This window comes from Arachis duranensis, chromosome 7 (genome assembly GCF_000817695.3).
Source record: "Arachis duranensis cultivar V14167 chromosome 7, aradu.V14167.gnm2.J7QH, whole genome shotgun sequence".
NCBI classification, from domain to species: Eukaryota; Viridiplantae; Streptophyta; class Magnoliopsida; order Fabales; family Fabaceae; genus Arachis; species Arachis duranensis.
In genome coordinates, this window is record NC_029778.3 from 8,369,431 (window position 1) to 8,396,961 (window position 27,531).

Below are 27,531 nucleotides of genomic sequence, written 5' to 3' on the forward strand. Positions count from 1 at the left end.
CAAATCTATCCACCTCTGCACATAATCAAACCTCAACTATACCTACCCACTTTTCTTAATCCTCAACCTCAATTTACCTTTTCATATGGTTTAGCTCCTCTTTCAACCACTCTCTGAGAGGCACCTGTTGCCCAAGCTATTTTTATCCCTATTCAATTTTTTGAAATTATTTTTTCTCTCTCTACCAATCCATCAACTCAAAATCTTTACCCAATAATCACCCAAAGCAAATCAGGCATCTTAAAGTCCAGAGCCTTTCAAGTCCAAGTTGAACCCAAATCAGTGAAGCAAGCCTTATTTGATTTCAAATGGCGAATAACTATGGATACTAAGTATTCTGCACTCATGCAGAATAATACTTGGAAGTTGGTCAAATTGCCACCAAATAGAGAGCCAATTGGTAACAAGTGGGTGTTTCAAATCAAGTGCAAAACTAATGGATCCATTGACAGGTACAAGGCAAGGCTTGTTACACAGGGGTTTCATCAAAGACCAAGCTTGGATTACAAGGAAACATTCAGTCCTGTTGTTAAACCAGCTTCAATTAACATCATATTATCTGTTGTGCTTGCTAACTCTTGGACTATAAAGCAGCTTAATGTCAACAATGCTTTCCTGCATGGTGATTTGGCTAAAGATGTGTACATGCATCAGACAAGAGGGTATGAATAAGGTGATGGCACCATAGTTTGTAAGCTGTCCAGGACTCTATATGGCCTGAAGCAAGTTTCCCGGGCTTGGTATGTGAAGTTGATGGGAGCTTTCAAATGTTTAGGATTCACCCCCCACCAAATCCGACACTTCATTCTTCACAAAGATCACAACCCAATCTAGACGTTATGCTCTTGTCTACATCAATGATATCATCTTAACCGGTAATTCGAACTCAGATATTGATCAGGTTATTCATCAGCTAAAACTCAACTTTGCTCTCAAAGATTTGGGGGAATTACATTTCTTTTTTGGTGTGCAAGTGCCAAAGACAAAAGATGGAGGTTTAACTTTAACTCAAACTAAGTAATTTCAAGATATTCTAAAGAAAGTAGGTGATGAGTTTGGAAAACTAAGATTTATTTTGATGATCAACAAACATTATTGAAATGATTGATTGCAAAGTTATTAATTATGATTTTCATATAACATGTGTTGATTAATAATTTTGCTATGCAGGTGTTAATATTGGGTCAAAAATAAAATTCTGGTGTAAGCCCAATATGCTTTCAGCCTTGATGTTAAAATGATCATAGTGACTGAAACAATGTTTTGTTAATTGGGCCAGCAATTGTGATACAAGCCCAAATTAAATGTCTTGGTACAAGACCAAAACTTGCTTGATCCAAAAATCCATCAGGAAAGCAAATGTTACCATTTGCCTTATGCTCTCCAATGGATTCCATCTCTCATTAAGGATGGATTTCAAATTTTAATTTGGTGGCATTAGAAACATAAATGAGAGAGAGAATATGAGTGACATGATTGATGTGTTTAAACTACACGCCACTCTAAGGGAAGTAAAAGTAACTTTTTCAATTATATTGATTAACTCATTTAATTGCTTTCCTTCCAAGTTGTTTATTCTCTCTCATCTCTTTTCTTCTCTGCTTCGGTCATTGTCCAGGAAGCCATGGAGACTACACCTACTCACCGAAAAGAAGAAGGAGCACGTCTCAAGACCATCATGATGATGGCAAGAAAAACATAACAAAATAAAAGTATGCTGTGGCTGAGATTTTCACCAAAAATGCTAAGATTTGGTGAGGTAATCTCGAGCTCCTCATACTCAAAAAGAAAGAAGAAGATTCGGCCAGCAAGGAAGAGATCCTTGGAGGCATGGCTTGTTTCTGATTCTATTCAACCATCACAGGAAGTAGCTAGAGTGGCGAAGTGATGGAGGAGACAGAGATTAGAGCAGATGAAGCCATCATCATCATGAAGCATCAAGAGCCAGAAATCCATCTTGGAGAGCAAGCCAAGGATGGAGTGCTCGGATTGATGAAGAGTGATGACCAAAGAAGAACTAGAGGTATTTGCATGTTGGGTTTTGCATGAGTTACCTCTTCTCTCTCTGTGGCCGAACCGGTTCTGTTTTGAAGGAAAAGAAGTTAAGCTTGGTTTTGTTTCAACTGTGAAGGCTTCTCTTCTCTATAAAAGGGGTGAACAGTCACGGTTTGATTCAAGGGAGAAAGTTTGAGAGTGCAAGGCACAGAAGTCTCATAGCTACCTAAGCTTATAGATTTTCTTCTCCTTCAATGTATTCTGTTTTGAAATTTTTCTGTTTAATTTTTTCATGTCTTGAGTCTCATGGAAAAAAGACAAACAAGTGAGGTTTGTATGAAAAAGCCATAGAGCGAAAAAAGGCAGAGAGTGCAAAATTAAAAGAAAAAGCCATAGATGTCCTTAGAGTTCCTTTGTTCATCTATGTTGTGTTTCATGATTCTGTGGGAATCCCCTTGTAAGTTGGGTTAGCACTTTACAGTCTGTAATCAGGTTGATTATAGTGAAATTTCATCATTGTTGTGATGGAGACTGGATGTAGGCTGCATTGCACTTAGCAGCTGAACCAGGATATATCTGGGTGTAATTCTCTTTCTCTCCTACTCCATTTCTGTTTCTACTGTCCATGAGTAAAAACCAAAAATATCTCGTGCCAAGTGACGAGACAAAAGTAAAAGTCTCGTGGCTAGGGATGAGACAAAAAAAAACAGAAAAGTCTCCTCAAAGACCAGAAAGTATAATCAAACAAAAAGGGGGCTTAGATTCAACCCCCCTTCTCTTAGCCACTGAAACTATCAATTGGTATCAGAGCTTGGTCTCAAAGAGATCAAGCTTTGTAGCTTGGAGAAAAGATCCTCATGGCAGAAAGCAGTGGCTCAAATCTGGTGTCCTATAACCTTACAGAAGGACAGTCAAGCAACAGACCGCCTCTTTTCAATGGGAAAAATTATACCTATTGGAAGGAGAGAATGAAGATCTTTGTGCAAGCAGTAGACTACAGACTATGAAAGATTATCCTGGAGGGTCCTCAATTTCTAATCAACACAAGTGCTGAAGGAGTAGTCACTCTTAAACCGGAAGCAAGCTAGACCGAAGAAGATAGAAAGAAAGTAGAGCTAAATGCCAAGGCTGTAAATCTACTCAACTGTGCTATCAGCTTCGGGGAGTACCGACGGGTATCACGATGCACAAAGGCAAAGGAAATCTGGGATAAATTGCAAATCACTCATGAAGGAACCACCATTGTAAAGAAGACTCAGATAGACATGTTAAACAGGGAGTATGAAATGTTTACAATGAAGGAAGGAGAATCCATTGATGAACTTTTTGAACGGTTTAACACCATCATTGTTGGCTTGGATGCTATGGGAATAACACATTCCGATTCTGTGCTTGTGAGAAGAGTGCTGAGATGTCTCGCTAAAGAGTGGGAAACAAAAGCTTTAATTATTTCTGAGAGCAGTAACCTTGATTCCATGACACTTGATGATTTGAGAGGAAACCTTCTTGCTTTTGAAAACACTTATTTGAAAAAAGAGTCAAAAAAGAAAGGATTTGCTTTTTCTTCTGTAACTAACCCCCTGGATGATGAATCCAGTGATAGCTCCTCTGAAAATGAATTTGTGTTGTTTGCCAAAAAATTCAGGAAAATGGTAAAGTTCAAAGGCAAAGGCAGCAGCTCAAGAAAAATGAAGAAAGACCTTAGCAAAGTCACTTGTTAAAACTGCAAGGAAATGGGGCATTTCAAATCTGATTGTCCCAAGTTGAAGAAAGAGGAGAAGAAAAAAGGAGGGAAGAAGAAGGGTCTAATGGCATCATGGGAAGACTTGGAAAATGACTTAGACAGTGATGAAGAATCTGAAACCAAGTCACAGCCTTGTCTCATGGCAAATCATGTAGATCAGGTATTCTTTCAAAACCCTGACACTGAAGACCTTCATCTTATGATAGATCACCTTTCTGAAAAAATAAGATATTTTCTGCTTGAAAATCAAGATCTTGAACAACAAATTATCATTTTTAAAGCTGAAAATAGTTTTCTTAAAGAAAAAGTGAGGGAGGCCGAAACTGCTTGTGATCTTGTAGAAGAAAATAAGCAGTTGAAAGCTCAACTTAGAAGTTGTGAAAGTGATCACTCGGTAGTTGCATATGTAAACTGTTTTAAGGAAAATGAAGAGTTGCTGAAAAAGGTTAAGAGTTTTGAAAATGATTTAGCCAAATTTACTCAAAGTTCTGAAAATCCAAAATAAATATTGGCTAGTCAAAAACCACTCTTTGATAAAGCTGGTTTGGGGTTTTATAAATCTGATAAGAATCCTTCTTTTAAAGAAAGAAGCTTCTTCATCCAATGACACAAGGTTTCAAGATCCCACCTACTTTAACAAAACAGCAACTCCAAGGTTTGTAGGTTATGCAACCGAAGTGGTCATTTTTCCATTCAATGTTTCTTTGGTGAAAGAATGATTAGTGATAAAGTTTACAAAGTTGTTTTTGATTACAATGATTTGGGACATAGGAGATGGTTTAACATGAAAAGATCCAAGAAAATTTGGATACCTAAGGTCACTTGAGCTTATTTTGTAGGTATGCCTAGCATCCAAGAGGAAGGAAAATATGTGGTACATAGACAGCGGATGCTCTAGGCATATGACCGAAAAGACAACCTTTTTCATAAAGCTTGATGAATATGATGGAGGACTTGTCACTTTTGGTGATGATGGAAAAGGAAAGATAGTGGCCATTAGAAAAGTTGGTAAAAGTTTTTCATCTTGTATAAATGGTGTACTTCTTGTAAATGGTTTGAAACATAATTTACTTAGTGTAAGTCAATTATGTGATTTAGGATTTGAAGTAATTTTTAGAAAATTTGTGTGCTTGGTTGTTTGTGAAAAAACTGGGGATATTCTTTTTGAAGCTAAGAGATGCAACAATGTGTATGGATTAACTCTTGAGGACTTAAAAGAACAAAATGTAACATGTTTTACATCTCTTGAATCTGAAAAATGGCTATGGCATAGAAAGTTGGTCATGCTAGCATGTACCAAATTTCTAATCTAGTGAAGAAAAATCTGGTTAGAGGAATTCCTAAAATCAAATTCGATAAGGATCTTACTTGTGATGCTTGTCAATTAGGCAAACAAGTTAAATCCTCTTTTAAACCAAAAGATGAAATTTCAACCAAGAGGCCATTAGAGATGTTACACATTGATCTTTTTGGTCCAACAAGAACACAAAGTCTAGGAGGTAAACACTATGGTTTAGTAGTGGTAGATGATTTCTCTAGATTTGGTTGGGTACTTTTTCTTGCTCATAAAAATGATGCTTTCCATGCTTTCTCAACTCTTTGCAAGAAAATTCAAAATGAAAAAGATTTAAAAGTGGCTCATTTGAGAAGTGATCACGGAAAAGAATTTGAAAACTAAGACTTTGAAAAATTATGTGATGACTTTGGAATTACTCATAAATTTTCATGCCCTAGAACACCTCAACAAAATGGGGTTGTTGAAAGAAGGAATAGAAGCCTTCAAGAAATGACTAGGGCTATGTTATGTGAGAATGAGGTTCCTAAATTTTTGTGGGCTGAAGCCGTAAATACGGCATGCTATATTTTGAATAGGACAATAATTAGAAAAGGGTTGAAAAGAACTCCATATGAGCTATGGAAAGGAACCCCTCCAAATCTTAAGTACTTTCATGTTTTTGGATGCAAATGTTTTGTGCTTAACAATAAAGAAAATCTTGGTAAATTTGATCCAAAATCTTATGAAGGAATGTTTGTTGGATACTTTACCACTAGCAAGGCCTATAGGATTTATCTCAAAGAACATAGAATCATAGAGGAATCCATACATGTCACTTTTTGTGATTCTAACTTAATTCCAAGCACTGTGATAGATAATGATTCAGATTGTGAAGAAGCTAGAACAAGTAAAGAAAGTTCCAAGTCTGCCTAAATTGAAGAATCTGCCAGTCCAGATTTGTCTCGTCAGATTGGAGGAGACATTTCCATTTTGTCTCCTGAGAAAGCACGAGAAACTGAAACAGTGAAACCAACAGAAACTCATCAAAGCTCAACACCACAAAGGAAGCCTAGAGAATGGAAGTCAATGAGGAGTTATCCTCATGACTTCATCATTGGTGATCCCTCCCAAGGAGTGACAACAAGATCCTCAACCAAAAGACAATCCGAACCAAGCAACTTTGCACTCTTGTCACAAATGGAGCCCAACAATGTCAAACAAGCTCTTGAAGATCCATCATGGGTCAAAGCCATGCAAGAGGAACTTGCTTAATTCAACAAGAATGAGGTTTGGACACTAGTACCTCATTCGGATGGTAAGAAAGTTTCGGGTACTAATTGGGTGTTTAAAAATAAACTTGGTGAGGATGGACAAGTTGTTCGTAACAAGGCTAGATTAGTGGCCCAAGGTTACAATCAAGAAGAGGGTATAGATTTTGATGAGTCTTTTGTTCCGGTAGCAAGAATGGAAGCAATTAGATTGCTTCTTGCCTATGCTGCCCATAAGGGTTTCAAAATATTTCAAATGGATGTTAAATGTGCCTTTGCTTTATTGATAGAGAAGTGTACGTGGCTCAACCCCCCAGTTTTGAACATAAGGATTTTTCAAATCATATTTTCAAACTCTCTAAGGCTCTTTATGGTCTTAGACAAGCTCCAAGAGCTTGGTATGAAAGGCTTAGTGCCTTCTTATTGGAAAATCAATTTCAAAGGGGTACCACGGACACAACTTTATTCATTAAAGCATCTAATGATGATATTCTTCTAGTTTAAGTTTATGTGGATGATATTGTGTTTGGATCGGCCAATGAGTCCTTGTGTGAAGAGTTTGGAAAACTCATGACTAGTGAGTTTGAGATGAGTTTAATGGTAGAGCTAACCTTCTTTCTTGGCCTCCAAATTAAACAAACTCCTAGTGGTACTTTTATTCACCAAGGAAAGTATGCAAAAGAGCTTATCAAAAAGTTTGGCCTAGAAAATTCTAAACCAATGGGAACACCAATGCATCCAAACACTAAACTTGAAAAGGATGATGATGGAAAATATGTGGATGAAACACGGTATAGAAGAATGATTGGTTCACTAATGTATTTGACATCCTCTAGACCAGATATTGTTCAAAGTGTGGGTGTATGTTCAAGATTTCAATCTCACCCAAAAGAATCCCATCTTTCGGCTGTTAAGCGCATCCTTAGATACATTAAGGGAACAAGTGATTATGGCTTGTGGTATCCAAAATCTGATGACTTTTGTGCAGTAGGGTTTTGTGATGTAGATTATGCGGGAGATAGAGTGGATAGAATGAGCACATCCGGCATGTGTTGCTTCCTTGGAAGCTCACTCAACATGTGGTCAAGCAAAAAACAAGCCACAGTAGCTCTATCCACAGCTGAAGCTGAATATATATCCGCATCTGCTTGTTGTCCACAATTAATTTGGTTAAAAACACAGTTGGAAGATTACAAATTAAAGATCAATAGTATACCATTATTTTGTGATAACATAAGTGCTATAAATATTTCAAAAAATCCTTTTTGCACTCAAGAACAAAGCACATTGAGATCAAATATCATTTTATTAGAGAACATGTGCAAAAGGGTACTATTGATATTCAATTTGTAAAATCTGAAGATCAACTTGCTGACATTTTTACAAAACCCCTATGTGAAGACAGATTTTGTTCATTAAGAAAAAGCTTGGGAATGATTGATCTTGTTTCTGTTAAAAATTTGTGAAATTTTAATTATGCTCAGTTTTGTCTCGTAGGAATGGACGAGATAAAAATAAAAGCATGTTGGAGAGGCTGTGGGGAAGCTGCACAGAATTTATTTTTCATGGGCCCCACAAAACCTCTTTGACCCTATCATGACCATTTTGTTAGTTTTCCATTTTGTTGAAAATCAAAATCTTTTTGTGGTCTTATCAAATCTAGTTGAAAGAGGCATAGTGTCAAATCAAATCTTTCCTTTCAACTAATCCCTTGATTTAAGGAAACCACTTTTTAAATTTCTTGGAAACCTCCTGGTTAATAACCGCGCTCATGATGATCATTAACTTCCCCCACTACCTCTCTCCAATTAGCATTTAATGCCTCTCTAACCTCTCTCCACTCACCTCATCCTTCGGCCTTCCCTTCAACCTCCATCCCCATTCATCTTCTTCACATAATGAAAAAGAAAACTGCACCAAGGAAGAGTGAAAGAATTCGGCTCTCTCAAAAACCCTCCACTCCTCAAACTCACACTTACATCCATATTCACTCCACTTCCTCATCTTCTCCCTCACCTCTCACAAAGCAACCTGAATCCATGAGGCGCAAGGTCATAGCGCAGAAATCCTCTGGCAGGAGGAAAAGTGGAAAGAATAAAGAACCAGCGTTGAACAACAAGAAGAATCGCACACCTCGCCGATTCCATCACCGCTACCTTCTCCTCCAAAGAAAGCCTCTCCCGGAAAGAGCTCTCAGAAGACTAAAGGTTTCGTGTTGCATGAGACTAGAGAACCCGAAAACCTTGAATCATTAGAATTCAAGAACAAATTTCACAAGCCACACTCTCACTATGATCCATCAAGATTCACTACATGTGCATTCTATGAATTCCACCAAGAAGTTTTAGAAAAGAGGCATCTGTGTCTCTCATACTTGGTGAACCTTGACTCTCTGGCTGCCAAAGGGATCAATCTGCATCCTATGTTTGAAAATCTCAAATGGTCCTCACTGCTTCTCATTCACAAAATGGTTTATCCAGGGTTAGTAAGGCAGTTTTATGCTAATATGCGTCTGATTGATGGTAGTCTTCACTCATATGTGAAGCATGTGCACATCACCCTGAACGCTGAGACCATCGGCGCTGCACTTGGTTACACAGATGAAGGACCGAAAGTTTACATGTTTGACAAATGGGACTCACATGTTGGGTTCACATACAAGCAGGTTCTTCCTCATATCTGTGCAAATATGTCTGGACTAGACGGAACTGTTCCTACACACAAATTCCTTGGACCAACCAACTCACTACTGCACTGAATCATAACTCACATCTTGACCCCACAGAGTGGTTCTCACAACAGGGTAACAGTATCTGATTCTATCATATTATTTGCTCTTGTTACTTCATCTTCCATTTCATTTGCCTACCTTATGATTAGACATATGTGGGAATTTGTAAAAAGTACCAAGAAGGATAATTTACCTTATGGAATGTTTCTCACGTGTATTTTTGAGTACGTTAAGGTAGATTTCACAAATGAGGATGTAGAGAACAAAGTCTCTATGATCAAAGGAGGCGGAGCTGCTAAAGGAACCAAGGGTAAGAAATCAATGCCAACGGATAGTGACCTTGAAAGTCAGCCTGAATCCTCCAAAGCAACCAAATCAATGAGAGAAATTCTCACTGAATCCTCCAATATGTCTGAGCTAATGGTGCAATCTCATAGGGCGGCTCGCAAGCTAGCCTATGAGAATGAAAGGGCTTGGGAGAGATGTAAAGATAGAGTGGGTCTAATGCTGAAAAACTTGGAGAATGATCTGGGCATTGGTAGCGAAGAAGGCACTGAGGATTCTGATTTTAATCTTTCTGATGATTTATTTCTGTTCTCTTTGATATTGGCACTCTTAGGCTCAATTTGATACTCTGTTTTGTTAGGATAGATACTGTTAGTACCATACCTTGTGATACTTTGTTGAAACTTCTGGGGTTATATTTTGCATATTCTATTTTTTTTATCAAGATCTGTTTTGCAGGTGCCCCTTTGATGACAAAATGGGGAGAATAAATTTCTGAAAATTAAAACTGGAAAACATAGGATGAAACTCTCTTTGAGAGTTCATGATCACCTTTGTTAATGATTGATAATGCATGTTGATTATGCATTTGGTTTATGATGTTTAACAATGCATTTAGTTTTATCTTGATGGCTGCCATTATTTGATGTTTATCTTGATAAAATGTGTGTTTACTGTGTTTATAATACATTTGAGTTACCATGATAAAATGATTTATGTTGGATTTATCTTTGACAGTTCCTTTAAGTTCTTAATGATGAAAGTTGCTGTGTTTGGAAAAGATTATATCATGCTTGAAAAATATTTTTCCTACTAAGATTGCTCTGATTTACTGGAAAATATTTTTAACAGCAAGTCTTTTGTCAAAAATAGATTTTGATTGATTATGGTAAGATTGAGCAGAAAATTAAACATGTGATAGCAAATAAGTTTTGTATATCATTCAAATCTGCTCATAAATCAAGCATTTAGCATCATGGAATAAATATGCTAAATAACATTGTTACTTGAAGCTTGATTAAAATGTTACAGGTTAGTGCTTCCCTTGGTAAAATAAGCATACATTAAGGGGGAGTCATGTGATATTTAGAAAGGGGGAGAAATTCAAAAATTCAAAGGGAGTATTCTTTACTCAATCTTAAATTTCTTTCCATTTCAATTTTAATAATGTTTGTCAACAAGGGGGAGATTGATGAGTTTGGAAAACTCAGATTTATTTTGATGATGAACAAACATTATTGAAATGATTGATTGCAAAATTATTAATTATGATTTTCATATAACATGTGTTGATTAATAATTTTGCTATGCAGGTGTTAATATTGGGCCGAAAATGAAATTTTGGTGCAAGCCCAATATGCTTTCAGTCTTGATGTTAAAATGATCATAGTGACTGAAACAATGTTTTGTTAATTGGGCCAGCAATTGTGATACAAGCCCAAATTAAAAGTCTTGGTACAAGACCAAAACTTGCTTGATCCAAAAATCCATCAGGAAAGCAAATGTTACCATTTGCCTTATGCTCTCCAACGGATTTCATCTCTCATTAAGGATGAATTTCAAATTTTAATTTGGTGGCATTGGAAACATAAATGAGAGAGAGAATATGAGTGACATGATTGATGTGTTTAAGCTACACGCCACTCTAAGGGAAGTAAAAGTAACTTTTTTAATTATATTGATTAACTCATTTAATTGGTTTCCTTCCAAGTTGTTTATTCTCTCTCATCTCTTTTCTTCTCTACTTCGGTCATTGTCCAGGAAGCCATGGAAGCTACACCTACTCACCGAAAAGAAGAAGGAGCACGTCTCAAGACCATCATGATGATGGCAAGAAAACATAACAAAATAAAAGTATGTTGTGGCTGAGATTTTCACCAAAAATAGTAAGATTTGGTGAGGTAATCTCGAGCTCCTCATACTCAAAAAGAAAGAAGAAGATTCGGCCAGCAAGGAAGAGATCCTTGGAGGCATGGCTTGTCTCTGATTCTGCTCAACCATCACAGGAAGTAGCTAGAGTGGCGAAGTGATGGAAGAGGCAGAGATTGGAGCAGATGAAGCCATCATCATCATGAAGCATCAAAAGCCAAAAATCCATCTTGGAGAGTAAGCCAAGGATGGAGTGCTCGGATTGATGAAGAGTGATGACCAAAGAAGAACTAGAGGTATTTGCATGTTGGGTTTTGCATGAGTTACCTCTTCTCTCTCTGTGGCCGAACCGGTTCTGTTTTGAAGGAAAAGAAGTTAAGCTTCGTTTTGTTTCAACTGTGAAGGCTTCTCTTCTCTATAAAAGGGGTGAACAGTCACAGTTTGAATCAAGGGAGAAAGTTTGAGAGTGCAAGGCACAGAAGTCTCATAGCTACCTAAGCTTACAGATTTTTTTCTCCTTCAATGTATTCTGTTTTGAAATTTTTCTGTTTAATTTTGTCATGTCTTGAGTCTCATGGAAAAAAGGCAAACAAGTGAGGTTTGTATGAAAAAGCCATAGAGCGGAAAAAGGCAAAGAGTGCAAAATTAAAAGAAAAAGCCATAGATGTCCTTAGAGTTCCTTTGTTCATCTATGTTGTGTTTCATGATTCTGTGGGAATCCCCTTGTAAGTTGGATTAGCACTTTACAGTTTGTAATCAGGTTAATTATAGTGAAATTCCATCATTGTTGTGATGGAGACTAGATGTAGGCTGCATTGCACTTAGTAGATGAACCAGGATATATCTGGGTGTAATTCTCTTTCTCTCCTACTCCATTTCTGTTTTTACTGTCCAGGAGCAAAAACCAAAAATATCTCGTGCCAAGTGACAAGACAAAAATAAAAGTCTCGTGGCTAGGGACGAGACAAAAAAAAAACAGAAAAGTCTTCTTAAAAACCAGAAAGTATAATCAAACAAAAAGGGGGCTAAGATTCAACCTCCCTTCTCTTAGCCACTGAAACCATCAGTAGGGCTGAAAAGCTGCAAATCTTGCAAAACTCCTTTGTCATCTACTCTAAAACTCACTGCAAATGGAGGTATTACCTTTGATAATCCCTCTTTGTATATAAGTGTGGTTGGTAGCTTGTAATATCTCACCACGACCAAGCCTGAAGTTGCATACTCAGTTAATAGAGTGTGCCAATTTATGCAGTTACTATCAAAAGATCACTAGAAGGTGGAGAAGCGAATCCTCCAATACCTAAGTGGTACCCTTCATCATGGTTTACATCTGAAGAAAGGGAAGAATATGCTTATCCTTGCCTATAGTGATTCAATTCGGGGAAGTGACCCTGATAACTGAAATTCTACTAGTGGTACATGTGTCTTCCTTGGTTCCAATCCAATTTGGTAGTCCTCTAAGAAAAAAAGTGTTGTAGCGTGCTCTAGTACCGAGGCAAAGTATCGATCCATGGCATTAGCAGTGGCTAATGTGATATGAATACGGAACCTGCTGGCTGAGCTACAACGTCCCTTAAGTACAACTCTCTAGCTCTTTTGTGACAATCAAAGTGATGTGTTTTTAGCTGCATTTGTCAAAGCACTTTGAGCTAAATCTTCATTTGTTAGGGACTATGCAGAAAAATGCACCATTCGAGTCAACTATATACCAGGCTCAGTTCAAGTTGCGGATGTTCTTACTAAAGTCGATTTTTTCTCATCATTTCTTGACTGTAGAGCCAAACTCAAGGTTGCAACCTCACCAATCTTAAGTTTGAAGGAAAATGACATTGTATATGAATCTACAGTAGCTAATATAGATAAGAGTGTAGCTTATACTAATTAAAACATGAGATGGTTGTTAAATTTGTTAGTTTAGTTAGCACCAGTTAATTATACTCAGTTACTATATATAGTAATAATGTAATTATATTGTGTAAGCTTATTTAACAACAGTTTATTATTCTTTTTCATTTTCTCTTTCTTCTCTTTTATAAACTCTCTATTAGGTTTAAGATTGATATCTTTTAGAGTTATTATTTTTGGATATAATAACAATTAAACCGCTGAAATAACATAAAACAATAACTGTTTTAACAAAAAAAAAGTTGACGTTTGGAGATTTTTTAAAATGATAAAAATTTATTAGAAGTCAAAGTGTCTAAAATCTAAAATTATTTAAAAACCAATTTGAGTGTAATACAAAACCACCTAACACAAAAGGCACACATGAATAATGGATAAAATATCCTTTTAGTATACATAACTTGGTACACTCAACAAGAAACCATTAACATTACATGAAATAAGTTAATTCCATTCCAATAAAGGATGAATTAACAGATGATGAAGCAAATATTAATGCATATCCATGATTGCACCACTGCGTTATTTAGATAAACACACTTAACCTCAAGCCAAACATAACATAAATTATTATTCATACATAGATATAGATGATATACTTTTTTTTCCTTTAATTATAATGGTTGGAGAGCTATGCCTTTTGAAGATGATCACCAACTTCTACAGTACCCTTCTCTAAAAACTCCAAGTAGCCGTATGGAGTTTTAACATCCTCAGTGATCTTCTCGTATTCAATAGTCCATTTAACACTAGCACTCTCATTGTTTGTCTCAGTCACTTGAACATTGCACTTAAAGAGTTTGTAGTTTTGACCGATATCTCCATCAAAGAGGCTGTATTTAATCAACTTCTTCTCTTCATCGATGGCTTCAATTTTCTCTTTACATGTAATTACTTTACCATCTATTATTTTACACAATAATTAATTAATTAAGATAAATAACCAAAGATAAAGAAATATCTTACTTCAAAAAATAAGATTATAACCAAAACTTTATCATTTTAAGTTGAAAAAATTTATTATTAATTATTTATAAGTAAAGTTTGACTCTCTAAATATCAAAATATTAATAACATAATCAATATTTTCATACAAATTTTAGTAATTTTCATATAAAAAATTATTAGAGAGACGAATTTCATTAATCTTTTAGCTTTTCTAAAAGAATCTCTCATTTACAATTAAAATAATGCAAATATAATTTCTATTAATGAAATAAAGCTTAATTACCTACTAGACAAGTCCAATTTTTGACCGAATCAGTGGAATGCCAGTCATCACCTTGGTGCAAGTTGGCTCCATGCACTCTTTCACAAATGTTTTGGATATTGTGGAATTCCTTTGCCAAAATGTGGAAGAACTTTGAAGCTGGTACTTGGATCACAACTTCAACACTAATTTTACCTGATATTGCCATGTTTGAAGCAAGAGATAATGTAGAGATAGAGATCACTAGATCTAGAATGAGAGGTTGTAAAACAAGTTCAAGCCTTATGGAGACTTATATAGAAAAATACTATATTGCCATATCAATCATTGATTGAAAAAAAGACTTTTAGCTATATGTAATTATTTATGTCATCTATTTTAGATTGGTTAATGTAAGGTCCACATCGGTTGGGAAGGGAATAAAACATGCCTTATAAAGGTGTGGATACCTCTCTCTAGTATGACTTATTTTGACGAGTGAGTATAGGAGGTTTCAACTATCATCCCTCTTGTCAAAGACAAAACCGTAAAGACTTATGTGCAAAAACAGATAATATCGTGCTAACGAGTGATCTAGACTTTTACAGTTAAAATGAATTATGATTCATAAATCAGCTCAGTTCACCTGTAAAAACAGATAAGTCAAGCTAGTAAAATCATATCTTATTATTTAAAAGTAGGTCAATTTGGTTCTGTTCAAATAACTAACAAATTAAATAAATTCAAATTAAATAGGTGCGAGTTAGCTCGTCTAACTATTTTTTGTTGTTTAGTATACTAAGTTTAAAGAATTTATATTATGCACTTTATTATAGATTTATTAACTATGTTTTAGGTTTTAGATAATTTATTATCAAAGTATATAAATGTATGGTATTTTTTATTTGTATGGATATTAAGCGAAAAAATGGCTAAAATTATGTAGTAATTAAAAAAAAAAAGAAAAGTGAGACAAACGAATGTTCTTAACATACTCACTAGCCCTTTTTCATAAAATGATTTTCTGTTTAAACCATGTTAATCTTAACAAGCTAAGTGTTCTTAACACACCCATTAATAAGACTCTATCCATATAAACACATGAATTCAATGAAATATTCAGAATAGAAGATGAGATTTAGAACTTATTAAATGCTGCTCCCCCACCCCTATCTACAAAAATATGATTGAAGACTTTCTTACGATGCAGAATCTAAAACAAATAAAATCACGCGTGCTGACCCCTTGTTATGTATTAGCTATGCATGTGTTGTGTACGACTATATATGAGGCTGTGGATTTTCCCTTTTTTCAGTTTTTGTATTACTATTTTCTTCAGAGTAAATGTGTTACTGTTTGTTAATTTAAAATAACAAAATATAACTAAGTAATAAGATTATTAAATTAAATATGAGATCAAAATTAAATTTTAAAATTTTCAGTTTGAATTAGATCAATTCATTTGATTCTAAAATATTTTTTCAATAATATCATTCCTAAAATCAATAACCTATTTAAACAAATTAAAAAAAATGCACACTCAACATGTCCAATGCAACTTTCTTCATGAAATAATTGACATGGCCACTTGGGCTTCTCAGAAATTAAATCCTTTCAATCTTTTTTTCAAATAATATTATCAAGTGCAATTATTTATCATATACTTTTTAAATAAGATTAAAAAATACTATTTGCACATCACAATCAGCTATTAAATTAGTTACCATGTAGTATTTGGTTATAAATACATATATAATTTAATTTATTTTTAATATATATTTTATATTTTAATGTGTATTTTATTGTAATAACTCATTTTTGTAGTTAATTTTAGTATACACCTAGTATAATTGAAGAAAAAATATATAAAAAAATGTTGTATTGTGTACTTGATAACAAATTTTTTTTAAGGATGTTACTGTTTGAATCAGATAAATTTCGTTGATTTTAATTTTTTTAATAATATTGATCCTTAAAACCAAAAATAAAAAGTAAAAAAGAAAAATGAAATAATAAAAACGCAAACTCAAAACATGTCCAACTTTCTTCGTGAAAACTGACATGGCCACTTAGAAGGAACTGATGTTGGGGCTATATGCAATGCGGCAATGCCCAGACCCAGAGGGATGATTAGGTCTCTTCATTTTGTGTGTTTTATTTTGCGCTTCGGTTCTCTTATGTGCCCAATTTAGAGTTTATAGTTTATGGTTTTTTTTTATTTCATTAGAAAAAATCTAAAAATACTTATAAGAGAAAATATTAGATCTAAATTTAAAAATATATATTTATTACATTAAAGTATGTATTAAAAATGAGTACAAAGTTTGATTACAAAAAATCTTAACTAATAGAAATATAGACATTTGCGAGCTTTGTTAGTTCTTAAATCTACATAGAATGTGATTGTAAAATTTTCTCTCTTCTCTCACTAAACTTAAGTAGTTTCCTTATCTAGAAGTATTTTCATAAAAAAAAGCTCCTTTAATGTTAGAGTTAGGCAACCTTTTCACCTAAAAAGATCCGCAGATTCGGAATTGGGAAGAGTACCAACGTTTGAAGAGTGAATCTTTCACTATTTTGGTAGAAAATTTATCAAAAGATGTCTCGAAAAAAGAACTGTTTAATCTGTTTAAGTGGACAAGGCGGATAAATGACATATATCTGTCTCACAAGGAGAGGTATGAAAAAATTCATTTGTTTGCTTTCATACGATATACTATGAAAGAAGGATGCAGATAACAATAGCTCTTTTGCGGAAGGACTCTTTGATCGTGGGAAAAATTATCTGCCCAGGTAGGATTGCTTGAAAAGCGTGAAGACAATAGGACCAGTAACAAAAGGGATCTCTATTATTGAACACAATTACACCAAGGATGTTGAAGCACGTAATGAACTGATGAAGCTGCATTGGGACATGGCGGCAGAGATGATGATCCAGGGTTCACGGGAGAAAGATCAAGATAAGGGCAGAATGGTCATTACCATTGCGAATTTGGATGAATGGCAGCACAGATTTTCGAAACAAAAAATGGATAAGTATAATTCGAAAGGTAGTTCTGGTTTGTGCAGATTCTATGAGATCTCATTCAGGTAGCGATGAAGGAGTACGCTCACCCAGACGACACCAAGAGGAGCTTGATACGGGTAGGGGAGGATCACCGTTTTTTGTGGGAGTTGGCATGGTTTCGGATGCAATGATGGTGTTGTTGCAGTGACATGCGACGGTGAGTACTCAGTCTTGCGTCTCCATAAGGCTGTGTTGGTGGTCGTCGCGGGGGCATGTGACAAAGATACTGCCATATTGAGGAGGAGCAAGGTCGAAGGGTCTGGCCTTTGTGCAGGGAATGTGGAGGGCGCGACTCAATATAGGGCCAATGGGACTGGTGGGGGAGAGGCAGTGAAGGGGGCGAGAAGACCAACAGGCAATAACGGTGACTGTGTGGAGTTCTGGAGTACGCTGGTGTTATATGTAGTGAAGAGCAAGAACCTCATGGAGTCACCGCTGAACAAATCTACACCGGGTTGGGGTCTGTCGAAGGTGCGGGAATAATATAGCAACAAAAGAAACTGCGGTAGAGATGCGGGCACATTCTAATGAGTAGATGACCATGATGCTCATTGATGTTGGTACAGATGTTCAAACAAATAGTGACTTGGAGGACTCTAGAGGTTCTGGAAAGGATATAGGTAGTGAACCGGATCTAGAAAAGCAAGGAGGAAGTTGGAAAGATGATTTGGTTGAAAATAGAGTGGCTTGGGATTTGGCAGTGAAATCAAGAGTTGTTCTTTATGACGAGGAAGAAGACGTTATGGCTATTCTTCAAGCTCAGAATGAAGCGAATGCACAGAAAATGAGGCAAGCAAAATAAAAAAGAGAAAGCAAGAAGGAGTCGTCCTAAAAATTAAAACAAGGTATGTAATACAGTGCTTAAATGATTTACAATTGTCAGAATATGAGGGGTTTAGGGGGTGTCAGAAAGTTGGGAATGGTGAAAAGTTTTCAGAGAAAAAATAAGGTAAACATGTTAGGATTGATAGAAACGAAGAAACAGGTAGTGAATAAGTTTGATGTAGCGCAAACTTGGGAAAATGATCCGGTGGGTTGGGAATTCGTGGGATCGGATAGTGCTTCTGGGAGTTTATTATTGATGTAGGATGACATGATATTTATGTCAAGTAATTGTTATAAAGGGGAGAGATGGTTGTGTGTGAAAGGGGTATTGACGAATAATAGTTTCAATTGTGCATTTTGCTTGGTGTACAGTGCCTAGCTAGAGAGGACAAGATGAATGTATAGAAAAAGTTGAGTTTTATTTCTGGGTTATGTCAAGTCCCAATTTGCTACATGGGTGACTTTAATGAGGTTGTAATAGTGGATGAGAGGAAAGAAGCTAGTACATTAACAGCAGCAGTGGAAGATTTTAGAAGATGGATATAGGATATGGAACTGGTGGATTTAGAGATGAATGACTGTAAGTTTACTTGGTTCAGGGGCCAATCGTGCCGTCGCATTGATCGGGTGTTGGTTAGCATGGAATGGGTTGAAGAGTTTCCTGAGACACGGCTTAAAGGTGGGCAGAGAGGTTTATCGGATTATTGTCCGTTGATAGTGGAGGATAGTAGAGTGCAATGGGGGCCAAGGCCGTTCCGAAATTTGGATTCTTGGTTCACGCATGATGGTTTTCTCAAAATGGTAAAGGAGGAATGGAGAGGGCTAGGAGAGGTTTATTTTACTGAAAAGCTGAAGGCTTTAACGATACCTTTGAGAAAATGGCATAAGGAGAAGTTTGGAGATATTGAGTTGAGGATAAACAACCTGGAGGATAAAATCTGGAAGGTAGATGAGTTGGCTAGTGATGGATGCTCTGATGCAACTATGGAGGCAAAGAGGAGGGCCCTTGTTAGCCTTTGCAAGAAATGATATGTCAGGAAGGAGATTCATTGGAAGCATATGTCAAGGTCTCGACATGCTAAACACATGGATAAAAATACTAGATATTTCCATAATTTAGCCTCAACCAGAAGACGGAGCAATCGAATCGATGCCTTAGTGATAAATGGAAGGCTGGTGAGGAATCAAGACAGGATCAAGCTTGCCATAAGAGATTTCTACAAGAACTTGTATCATCAGGAAGCGTCACCTTTGATAGGCTTTTGTGATGGGCTAGTTAATAAGATACAGGAAGAGGAGTCTGCAGAGTTAGAGAGGATGCCTTCGGTTGAAGAAACAAAAGATGCAGTGTGGGATTGCGAGTCATCTAAGACGCCTGGGTATGATGGCTACAATATGAACTTCATTAAGAAGTGTTGGGGAGAAATTGGGTCTGACTTCACTAAGGCTGTCATGGATTTCTTTCAGTCAACAGAGCTACCAAGAGATTCTAATATTACTTGGGTGGCGCTGGCTCCGAAGTTTGTTGGAGCTAGGGAGATCAAAGATCATCGGCCGATTAGCATGGTAGGATGTGTGTATAAGGTCATATTGAAGGTGCTAGTTCAGAGAATGCGGAGGGTAATGCCAAGATTAGTAGGAGAGACTCAGAGTACTTTTGTGAAGGGTAGGAAGATACATGATGGGGCTTTGATTGCGTGTGAGATGGTGTAGTGGTTGAAGAAGAGTAAGAAGAGGTTGGTGATAATCAAGCTGGATTTCTAAAAAACTTATGATAAAGTGAAGTGGACTTTTGTGAATATTTTACTTCAGAAGATGAGGTTTGGGCAAAGATGAAGAGAGTGGATTAAGGAATGTGTTTGCACAGCGTCGATGTCGGTTCTGATAAATAGGTCGCCTTCTAAATCCTTTAAGATAGAACGAGACTTAAGACAAGGTGATCATCTTTCTCCATTCCTATTTGTTCTTGTTGTTGATGTCTTTCATAGGATGGTAGGAGAGACAGTAAGAAATGGAAGGATTACTCCTCTGTTGGTTGGTAAGAATAATATTGAGTTGTTCCACCTGCAATTTAGGGACGATACCATACTATTTTGCCCACAGGAAGAGAAGACTTTCAAGAACTACAAGCGGCTTCTACGGTGTTTTGAGATTATGTCCTGTCTGAGTATTAATTTTGATAAATCTAACTTGATTCCGGTTAAATGTGAGCAGGAGTGGGTACAAAGGATGTGTAGAATGTTGGGGTGCAAAGAAGCTTCACTGCCAGTCAAACATCTGGGTATTTCTCTGGAAGTAAATCCGAGATTGATCAAGACTTGGAAGCCAATAATTGACAAAGTAAAAGAGAAGCTCAGTTTGTGGAAAGCCAAAATGCTCAATAAAGCTGGTAAGCTAATTCTTATCAAATTTGTACTGAATAGCCTGCCAATTTACTACCTCAGCTTATATAAGATACCCAGAACAGTAGCAGAGAAGTTGATCTCCTTGCAGAGGAAGTTCCTGTGGAGTAAAGAGGATGGCAAGCACGGGTACCTTTGGTAAAGTGGAAAATTGTGCAAGCTCTAAAACGGCTAAGAGGGTTGGGAGTGGGTGATGCAGTTGTTCGGAATGCAGTATTATTATTTATGTGGTGGTGGTGGTTCTCGAAGAAAGATTGTCCAATATGGAAGAAAATTGTGTGCTCTTGCAATGACATGAACCCAAATATTTCACTCTCTGATCAGCCTGTACCTAAAAAAGGATGTCCATGCAGGGATGTTTGTCAGCTACAGATAAAAGATCAACAAGTAAGGTATAAGATGGTCAAAGAATTATCTTTGGAAGTAGGGAGTGGAAGAAGAATTCGATTCTGGGAGGATAATTGACTGGCTTGTGGTGTGCTGAAGGACATCTTTCCATGGCTGGTCTCAGTTTCAAACCAAAGTGGATCTGTAATTAGAGATTGTGGGTTTTGAGATGGGTTAGAGTGGATATGGAATTTTCAATGGAGAAGAAAACTATTCCAATGAAAGTTGGAATTAATTAGTGAATCAGCTTTATGGGGTACTACAATCTATCAATTTAGCATATGAGAGAGAGGACAGGATAGTATGAAAATTTGATAGATCAGACATTTATTCTACTAACTTCTTTGTGCAAGTTTTGCAGGTTGAAACACTCTTGGATGACATTTCCAATTATCACTTCACTTGTTCAATGCGAAGGGGTTGGTTCCACCAAGAGTGGAGTTGTTCACTTGGTTTGTGTTAGTTGGCAGAGTCAATACTAAGGACAAATTAAGCAAATTTGGCATTGTTGGTCAAAATGATCCTGATTGTGTGTTGTGTAAAAAAGATTAAGAAAATGTTTATCATTTATTCCTGAGTTGTGAGTTTACTTGGTAAATGTGGTATGCTTGGTTGTTCGCTTATAAGAAACTATGGTTTACTCCAAGAACAATTAAACAACATCTAGAGAGTTGGACAGAGACTCCTACTAAGAAGGATGAACGCAATAGATGGTTGATTGATTTTTGTGCTATCATCTGAAATATTTAGCCGGAAAGAAATGACAAAATATTCAGGAATCAAGAAGCAAGTGTTGCGGAGGTTATCAACAAGTCAATTAAGAGCTACAAAGAGTGGACTGATTTTGATCTTTCTAGTTGTTATTGATGATGCCTGAAATAACTACAGTTTAATTAAAAAAAAAACTCCTTGAATGTATTTTTTTTTTTACATGAAAGATTTACGTCTTTATAGTTAAATCTTTTATAAAGAAAAAAAAAATAAAACTCTATTTCCAAACAAAATACTTAACTAAGTCTAATCAAATTGTTATAATAACTTTTTAAATCCCGCGCTTCTTTCTCCTTTCCCTTTAAATATAATACCCAACCAACAATCATCATCATTCTTCAGATCTGTGTTTATTTTGTTCTTATACCTTGGTTTTAGGGGCAAGGCCTGCCATGAGTGCTGCTGCCGCTTTTCCTGCATTATTCTCTTTTATAAAACGGATGGTGGAGTTTATGATTAATAGCACTACTATACCCAGAAAATCTTGCCAATCCGGTGGCTCATTCTGCATATTTGTGGAGGAAATTAAACATGATTAGACAAGGCCAAATTAGGATATCGTACGTTACGGAATGTAGAACGCAAAACGTACCCCTCCAATTGCTAATGCAATGGCGGCCATGATGGCAGCTAGTTCCATCACCCATAAAAGAGGGTTCCAAATGAAGCCCAAGAACTTGAGCACCTTGCTCTCCTGTTTGCCACAGCAACATGGCAAGGTAGTTATGGTTGATGCAATTACTCACACAAAAACATAACAATATAACATACAATTATCTTAGAAAGGAATGAATGAGTTTGATGGATTGCCTTCTTTTCTTCCAATCTCTTTTGGCCTTCCTTATTGGTGAGTCCATCCTTGGTACAGTTCAATTCTCGGAACGCTTCTTCAACAGGAATCCGCTCCTGCACACACACACACATTAATGATATACATATCTAGAGAAACAAGAATGTTAGAGGTAGAAAGGAAAAGAACTAACAAGATCAACAATCTCCTTCTTGATGTCTTCGAGGCTCGTCATCTTATTGTTTATTTATTAAGTTGAAAGTGAAAAGCAAAGAGGAGAGCAGAGAGAGAGAAGAAACTTTATTAGTGATTAAGAAAAAGACGAGCACATGAGATTATATAATAAGGGAAAACAAGTGAAAAATTATAATTAGCATCACAGAGTGATGATTGGATTATTCACACACTTGGTGTCAATTTGTGCATGCATGATTTCAATTCTCTCTCCACAATCACACTAAAATCACTCATTCCCACTCATTCACTAACAAACTCCTCTGTCTCACTTTAATTAAAGAGCGAAGCAGCGGGATTCGACTAAATTTCCCCTCTCAAATTTTAGATTAAATTAAATTTTGAAAAAGTCTAAAGCTAGCAACTTTATTAAATTTTGGCCAGCATATAATTAGCAAAAAAAATAAGTTATTGGATGAAATTTTACATTATTAAAATCATCTTTAATAACTATTTGATGGCTACAAATCACAAAAGTTGCTCCCCTTAAACACTCTTCTTAAACTTTTAGTCAACCTAACTAATTGAGATTCACATCATGTACGAGATGGTATATAATAAATATTATATTGTTTAAAAGATAATTAAAATATATATAAATTAATATTAAATATTTAAATTTGATGTATTTTTATTTAAAATATTTTATAATATAAAAATTTTTAATATTATATAGAATTATACAAAATTACATTTATTTATTTTTTATTTTTGTATTTATTTTAGTCGATAGACTAAGTTTTTGTCTATAAAAAATATTTAAATTTGTTCATCATATTTTTAGAAGAAAAAAAAAGAAAAAAAAAACGAAAGAAAAAAAAGAATCTAAATGCACGAATTTAAAAGGAAGAGGAGAAGGAGGAAACATCATAAAAAAGAAAAATTCATCACAAAAAATTATTGAATTTGAAAATCTAAAAATTAAAAGAAGGGGAGATAGGGGATTTTTTATTTTAACAAAAAAATTAATTATAATAATTATCAAAATAAATAATTTAAAAAATATTTACTGAAATAAATATTTCTCAATTTTACATGTATCTCGTTTACACTGTAAACGAGATAAGACAAGTGGATGAGAAACATGTATATCTCGTTTCTAGCATACATGTATTTTTTTAAAAAAAATTTGAAAATAATTAAAAATATTAATATTATCAATAATCTAAACTTTTAACATGTAATTAGTATATAAAAAAGTTGGTAGAATAAATTAACATGGATATGTTTGATCAATTAATATTCAAAAAAGTTAATGCATGGGATAGTGGAAAGAGAATTGAAACGATTGTCTCTCACGTTATCTCCCACTATCTACGTGAGATAACCGTTTCAATTCTCTCCCCACTATCCCATCAATTTCTCCTAATAATTGGTAAACGGTTATTTTTATTTTTCAAATTTAAATCAATCCAATTGGATTATAATTTAATTTAAAATTTTAAAAAATAAAAATACTCGTTTTCTTTGATTTAATTAATCTAATTTAATTTAATTTAAAAATTTAAAAAATAAAAGTAACCATTTGATTTAATTTAATTTAAAATTTTTAAAAATAAAAGTAACCATTCCGTTTGATTTAATTTAATTTAATTTAATTTAAAATTTTTAAAAAATCAAAGTAACCGTTCCATTGCTAATAAGTAATAGTTCAAAGGAAAAGTATAGGGAGCTAATGGTCTAAGCGTACAATGTGTACAATGGAGGTTTAGAAAATATTAAAAATATGACCATTAGTGTTACATTATCCTGTCAGGTTACGCTTTTAGGATGAGTGGGTTCATGACATGGTATTAGAATTCTAAAATATTTTTTAAATTATTTATTTTGGTAATTATTATAATTTATTTATTTATTAAAATAAAAAATTCAGAAAGATAGGAGGAGAGAAAAAATTGAAAAGAAAAGAAAAAGTGAATAAGAGAAAGGAAAATGCAAAGTTTGAAGGGATAAAAAAGGAAAAACAGGGTTGAAAAAGATAGAAAAGGAGAAATAAAAAAAAGCAGAATTTATAATTTGAAAAATATAAATTGCATGCCTGCACGTTTAGGACAGGATTTGAATTCTTAATATTTATTTAAATAAGTCAGTGAATTAATAACTAAATCAACCTAATTTAGTCAAAAGAAAGTGTTCTTTAACATATGTATATATTCTCCAATTCAAATGAGACATTTAGTTTTTTCTTGGCCAAAAATAAATGATTCTTATGTTGTTTTCATTTGCTTTGTCTATGGGGTTTGTTAAAAGTTTTTTTTTTCTTGTTGAGAGTAATAATGAACGATTAAGTTCTTTAACACATTACTAAGTTGGGAATTTTTTTTATTTTTGGAAATGCATGTATATTGAACTTGATACGAAGCGAAGAGATTTAATTCCACACAACATTGATTTTCCATCTTCTAAAGCTTCAATGCCAATAATGAAGTTAAAAAGTATTAACAACAAGAAAATATGTGATCAGTTTAATTTGCTTCATTTTTACTCTATCGATCGTTACAGTAAAAAAAAAATATTATTTTAATTTACTTTACCTTTTGGGTAAATTCTTATACATCCATGCCATAAATATATAATTATGATGTGCATATTTATAAATCTTAATTAAATAATTCATAATTTTAGACAAATGATTTTAGACAAATGAGAGAACATGAAAAGATATTACATCCAATTCAAAACTTTAAAGTAAAAAATTAATTATTCTTTTTTGTTTTCTTTAATGTAGGACTAACTTGGTGGCACTCCTCACACTTGTAACATTAACAATTATAAACACATTACATCATTTACTAGTTATACATTTACAATTTGATATACTCATTACTCAACAAGAAACCATAAACATACATGAAGAAGTTAATATCATTCCAATAAAGGATGAATGAGCAGATGATGAAGCAAAAATGAATGCATATCCTTGATTAAACTAATTCAATTCATTATTTAGATAAACAAACTTAACCTCAAGCCAAGCACAACATAAATGATTATTTAGAGGTAGATGATTTTTTTTTTTTTGTGTTTAACTATAATGGTTGGAGAGCTATACTATGCCTTGAGAAGATGATCATTAACCTCTTTAGTACCCTTCTCATAAAATTCTAAGTAGCCGTATGGAGTTTTAACATCCTCATTGATCTTCTCAAATTCAATGGTCCATTTAACACAAGCACACTCATTGTTGGTCTCAGTCACTTGAACATTGGTTTTAAAGAGTTTGTAGTTCTGACTGATATCTCCATCAAAGATAATGTATGAAATTGACTTCTTCTCCTCATCGATGACTTCAATTTTCTCTTTACATGTAATTATCTTACCATCTATTATTTTACACAATCAATAATTAATTAACATAAATAACCAAAGAGAAATATAATAATTTTTGTTAATCTAAAGCTTATATTATTAGTTACCTATGTGACAAGTCCAATGTTTGACCGAATCAGTGCAGTGCCAGTCATCACCTTCGTGCAAGTTGGCTCCATGCACTCTTTCACAAATGTTTTGGATATTGTGGAATTCCTTTGCCAAAATGTGGAAGAACTTTGAAGCTGGTATTTGGATCGCAAATTCAACACTAATTTTACCACATATTGCCATCTTTCAAGAAAAGCAAGTAATTAATATGAAGCAAGAGATGTAGATAGCTAGAGAGATCACTAGATCTAGAGAATAAGAGGATGGAGAATAAGTTGAAGACTTATGGAGACTTATATAGGAAAAGACGACTATATTGCAATATTAATGGTTGATTCCATGTGATAGAGTAAATCAATTAAACAGAATTGGTTAGCTTCAGTTAAGTGTGGATAGTTAGTTAGAGCTAGCACGTGGTTAGTTTTGTGATAACTAAATTAGTTAGCTGAGAGATGTGTACTGTTCATTATTTTTCCACTTTACCAATTCACAACACAAGAATCAGCTTCTCACTCTCACTCTCTCTGTTCTCTCTGCTTTCACATTCTCCTTTCTCTTTGTTCTTCTCGTGTATGGGCCTGATCCTTCACCATGGATAGAAAGATTATTATTAGTTATATGGCTTTTTAGGTATATAACTACTATGTATATCTATTATTTAATAATTTGATTTTTTAGAATAAGTAAATATTTATCCTAAAAATTTAAGCAATTAGGTAAAGATACTAAATAATGGTACATCTAACACGTGATAATAATTTTTTTTTGGATTTAGCTAGATATCATATATTTTTAGAACACATGATAAAATCATTATTAATAAAAATTAAAAAAAAATCTTCTAATAAATGTAAAACAAATTCATTAAAATTTTAAATTTTATATATTTTTAATAAAAAAAATTTTAATTTATAATTTTAATATATATTTTTAAGACATACACAAAATAGCTAAATCTTTTTTTTAGAGTCATTTTTTTTTCAAATATAAAAAAGATAATATTAAAGTTCTACAATTGTTAAGTGCAATAATATACAGTTATCTATTAAAATAATTAATATTTAGGCGAGCTTTGTTTTGTAGAATGTTTTGACAATTTAGACTTTTTTTTTATTGAATCCATATTGTTATATATAATATCATTTATTAGTTTCTAATTAATTTCTTACCTTTGAAATAAAAGGTTTTACGATATAATTTCAGAACTTTAAAAAGTTCGATTTTTATTAGCCAAAAATTTCAGCAGACAAAAGTGGACCACATAGCTAGTATATATACTTTAAGCCAAAAAATGTTGGACTCAGCACTAAATTGCCTAATAACTTAAACTTTGGGATAGAGTGATTTTATGGCATATATGCACAAAAAATTAT

The 27,531-nt window shown here is 34.4% G+C and overlaps 2 protein-coding genes across 6 annotated transcripts in view; both read right to left on the reverse strand.

The window, feature by feature from the left end:
* The window catches only part of LOC107496970 (MLP-like protein 43), a 69,984-nt gene extending 43,561 nt beyond the window's left edge, over positions 1–26,423 (reverse strand). Inside the window, exons 1-3 of one of the 4 annotated variants that reach the window (XM_052252209.1) lie at positions 26,206–26,362; positions 14,305–14,355; positions 13,442–13,976 (exon numbers count right to left, since the gene is read on the reverse strand). In XM_052252209.1, coding sequence (XP_052108169.1) covers positions 13,705–13,976; positions 14,305–14,355; positions 26,206–26,341 — 459 coding nt within the window. In that variant the 5' untranslated portion in view covers positions 26,342–26,362 and the 3' untranslated portion in view covers positions 13,442–13,704. Of the gene's footprint in view, positions 1–13,441; positions 13,977–14,304; positions 14,555–25,585; positions 26,062–26,154 lie in introns of those variants that run through there. The other 3 variants (XM_016118248.2, XM_016118235.3, XM_052252210.1) reach the window with 3 other exon arrangements.
* LOC127740692 (ATPase 1, plasma membrane-type-like) lies at positions 21,970–22,928 on the reverse strand. Of its 2 annotated transcripts, none has more exons than XM_052252213.1 (4): positions 22,698–22,928; positions 22,525–22,620; positions 22,307–22,408; positions 21,970–22,219 (listed from the first exon to the last, which is right to left on the reverse strand). In XM_052252213.1, exons 1-4 carry the CDS (start codon positions 22,737–22,739, stop codon positions 22,076–22,078), a joined length of 384 nt encoding a protein of 127 aa, XP_052108173.1. In that variant the 5' UTR covers positions 22,740–22,928; the 3' UTR covers positions 21,970–22,075. The 2 variants fall into 2 exon arrangements, with proteins under 2 accessions (XP_052108173.1, XP_052108172.1); XM_052252212.1 differs by having other exon boundaries at positions 22,486–22,620.
* Positions 26,424–27,531: the final 1,108 nt, after the last annotated feature.

Excerpts from the sequence above, each read along its gene's own strand:
- LOC127740692 (XM_052252212.1), bottom strand. The coding sequence starts at position 22,739 with ATGACGAGCCTCGAAGACATCAAGAAGGAGATTGTTGATCTT. Across the intron at positions 22,409-22,485 it reads CATTCCTTTCTAAGATAATT|GAGAGCAAGGTGCTCAAGTT; the intron begins GTATGTTATATT and ends TGTGGCAAACAG. Across the intron at positions 22,220-22,306 it reads TTGCATTAGCAATTGGAGGG|AATGAGCCACCGGATTGGCA; the intron begins GTACGTTTTGCG and ends ACAAATATGCAG.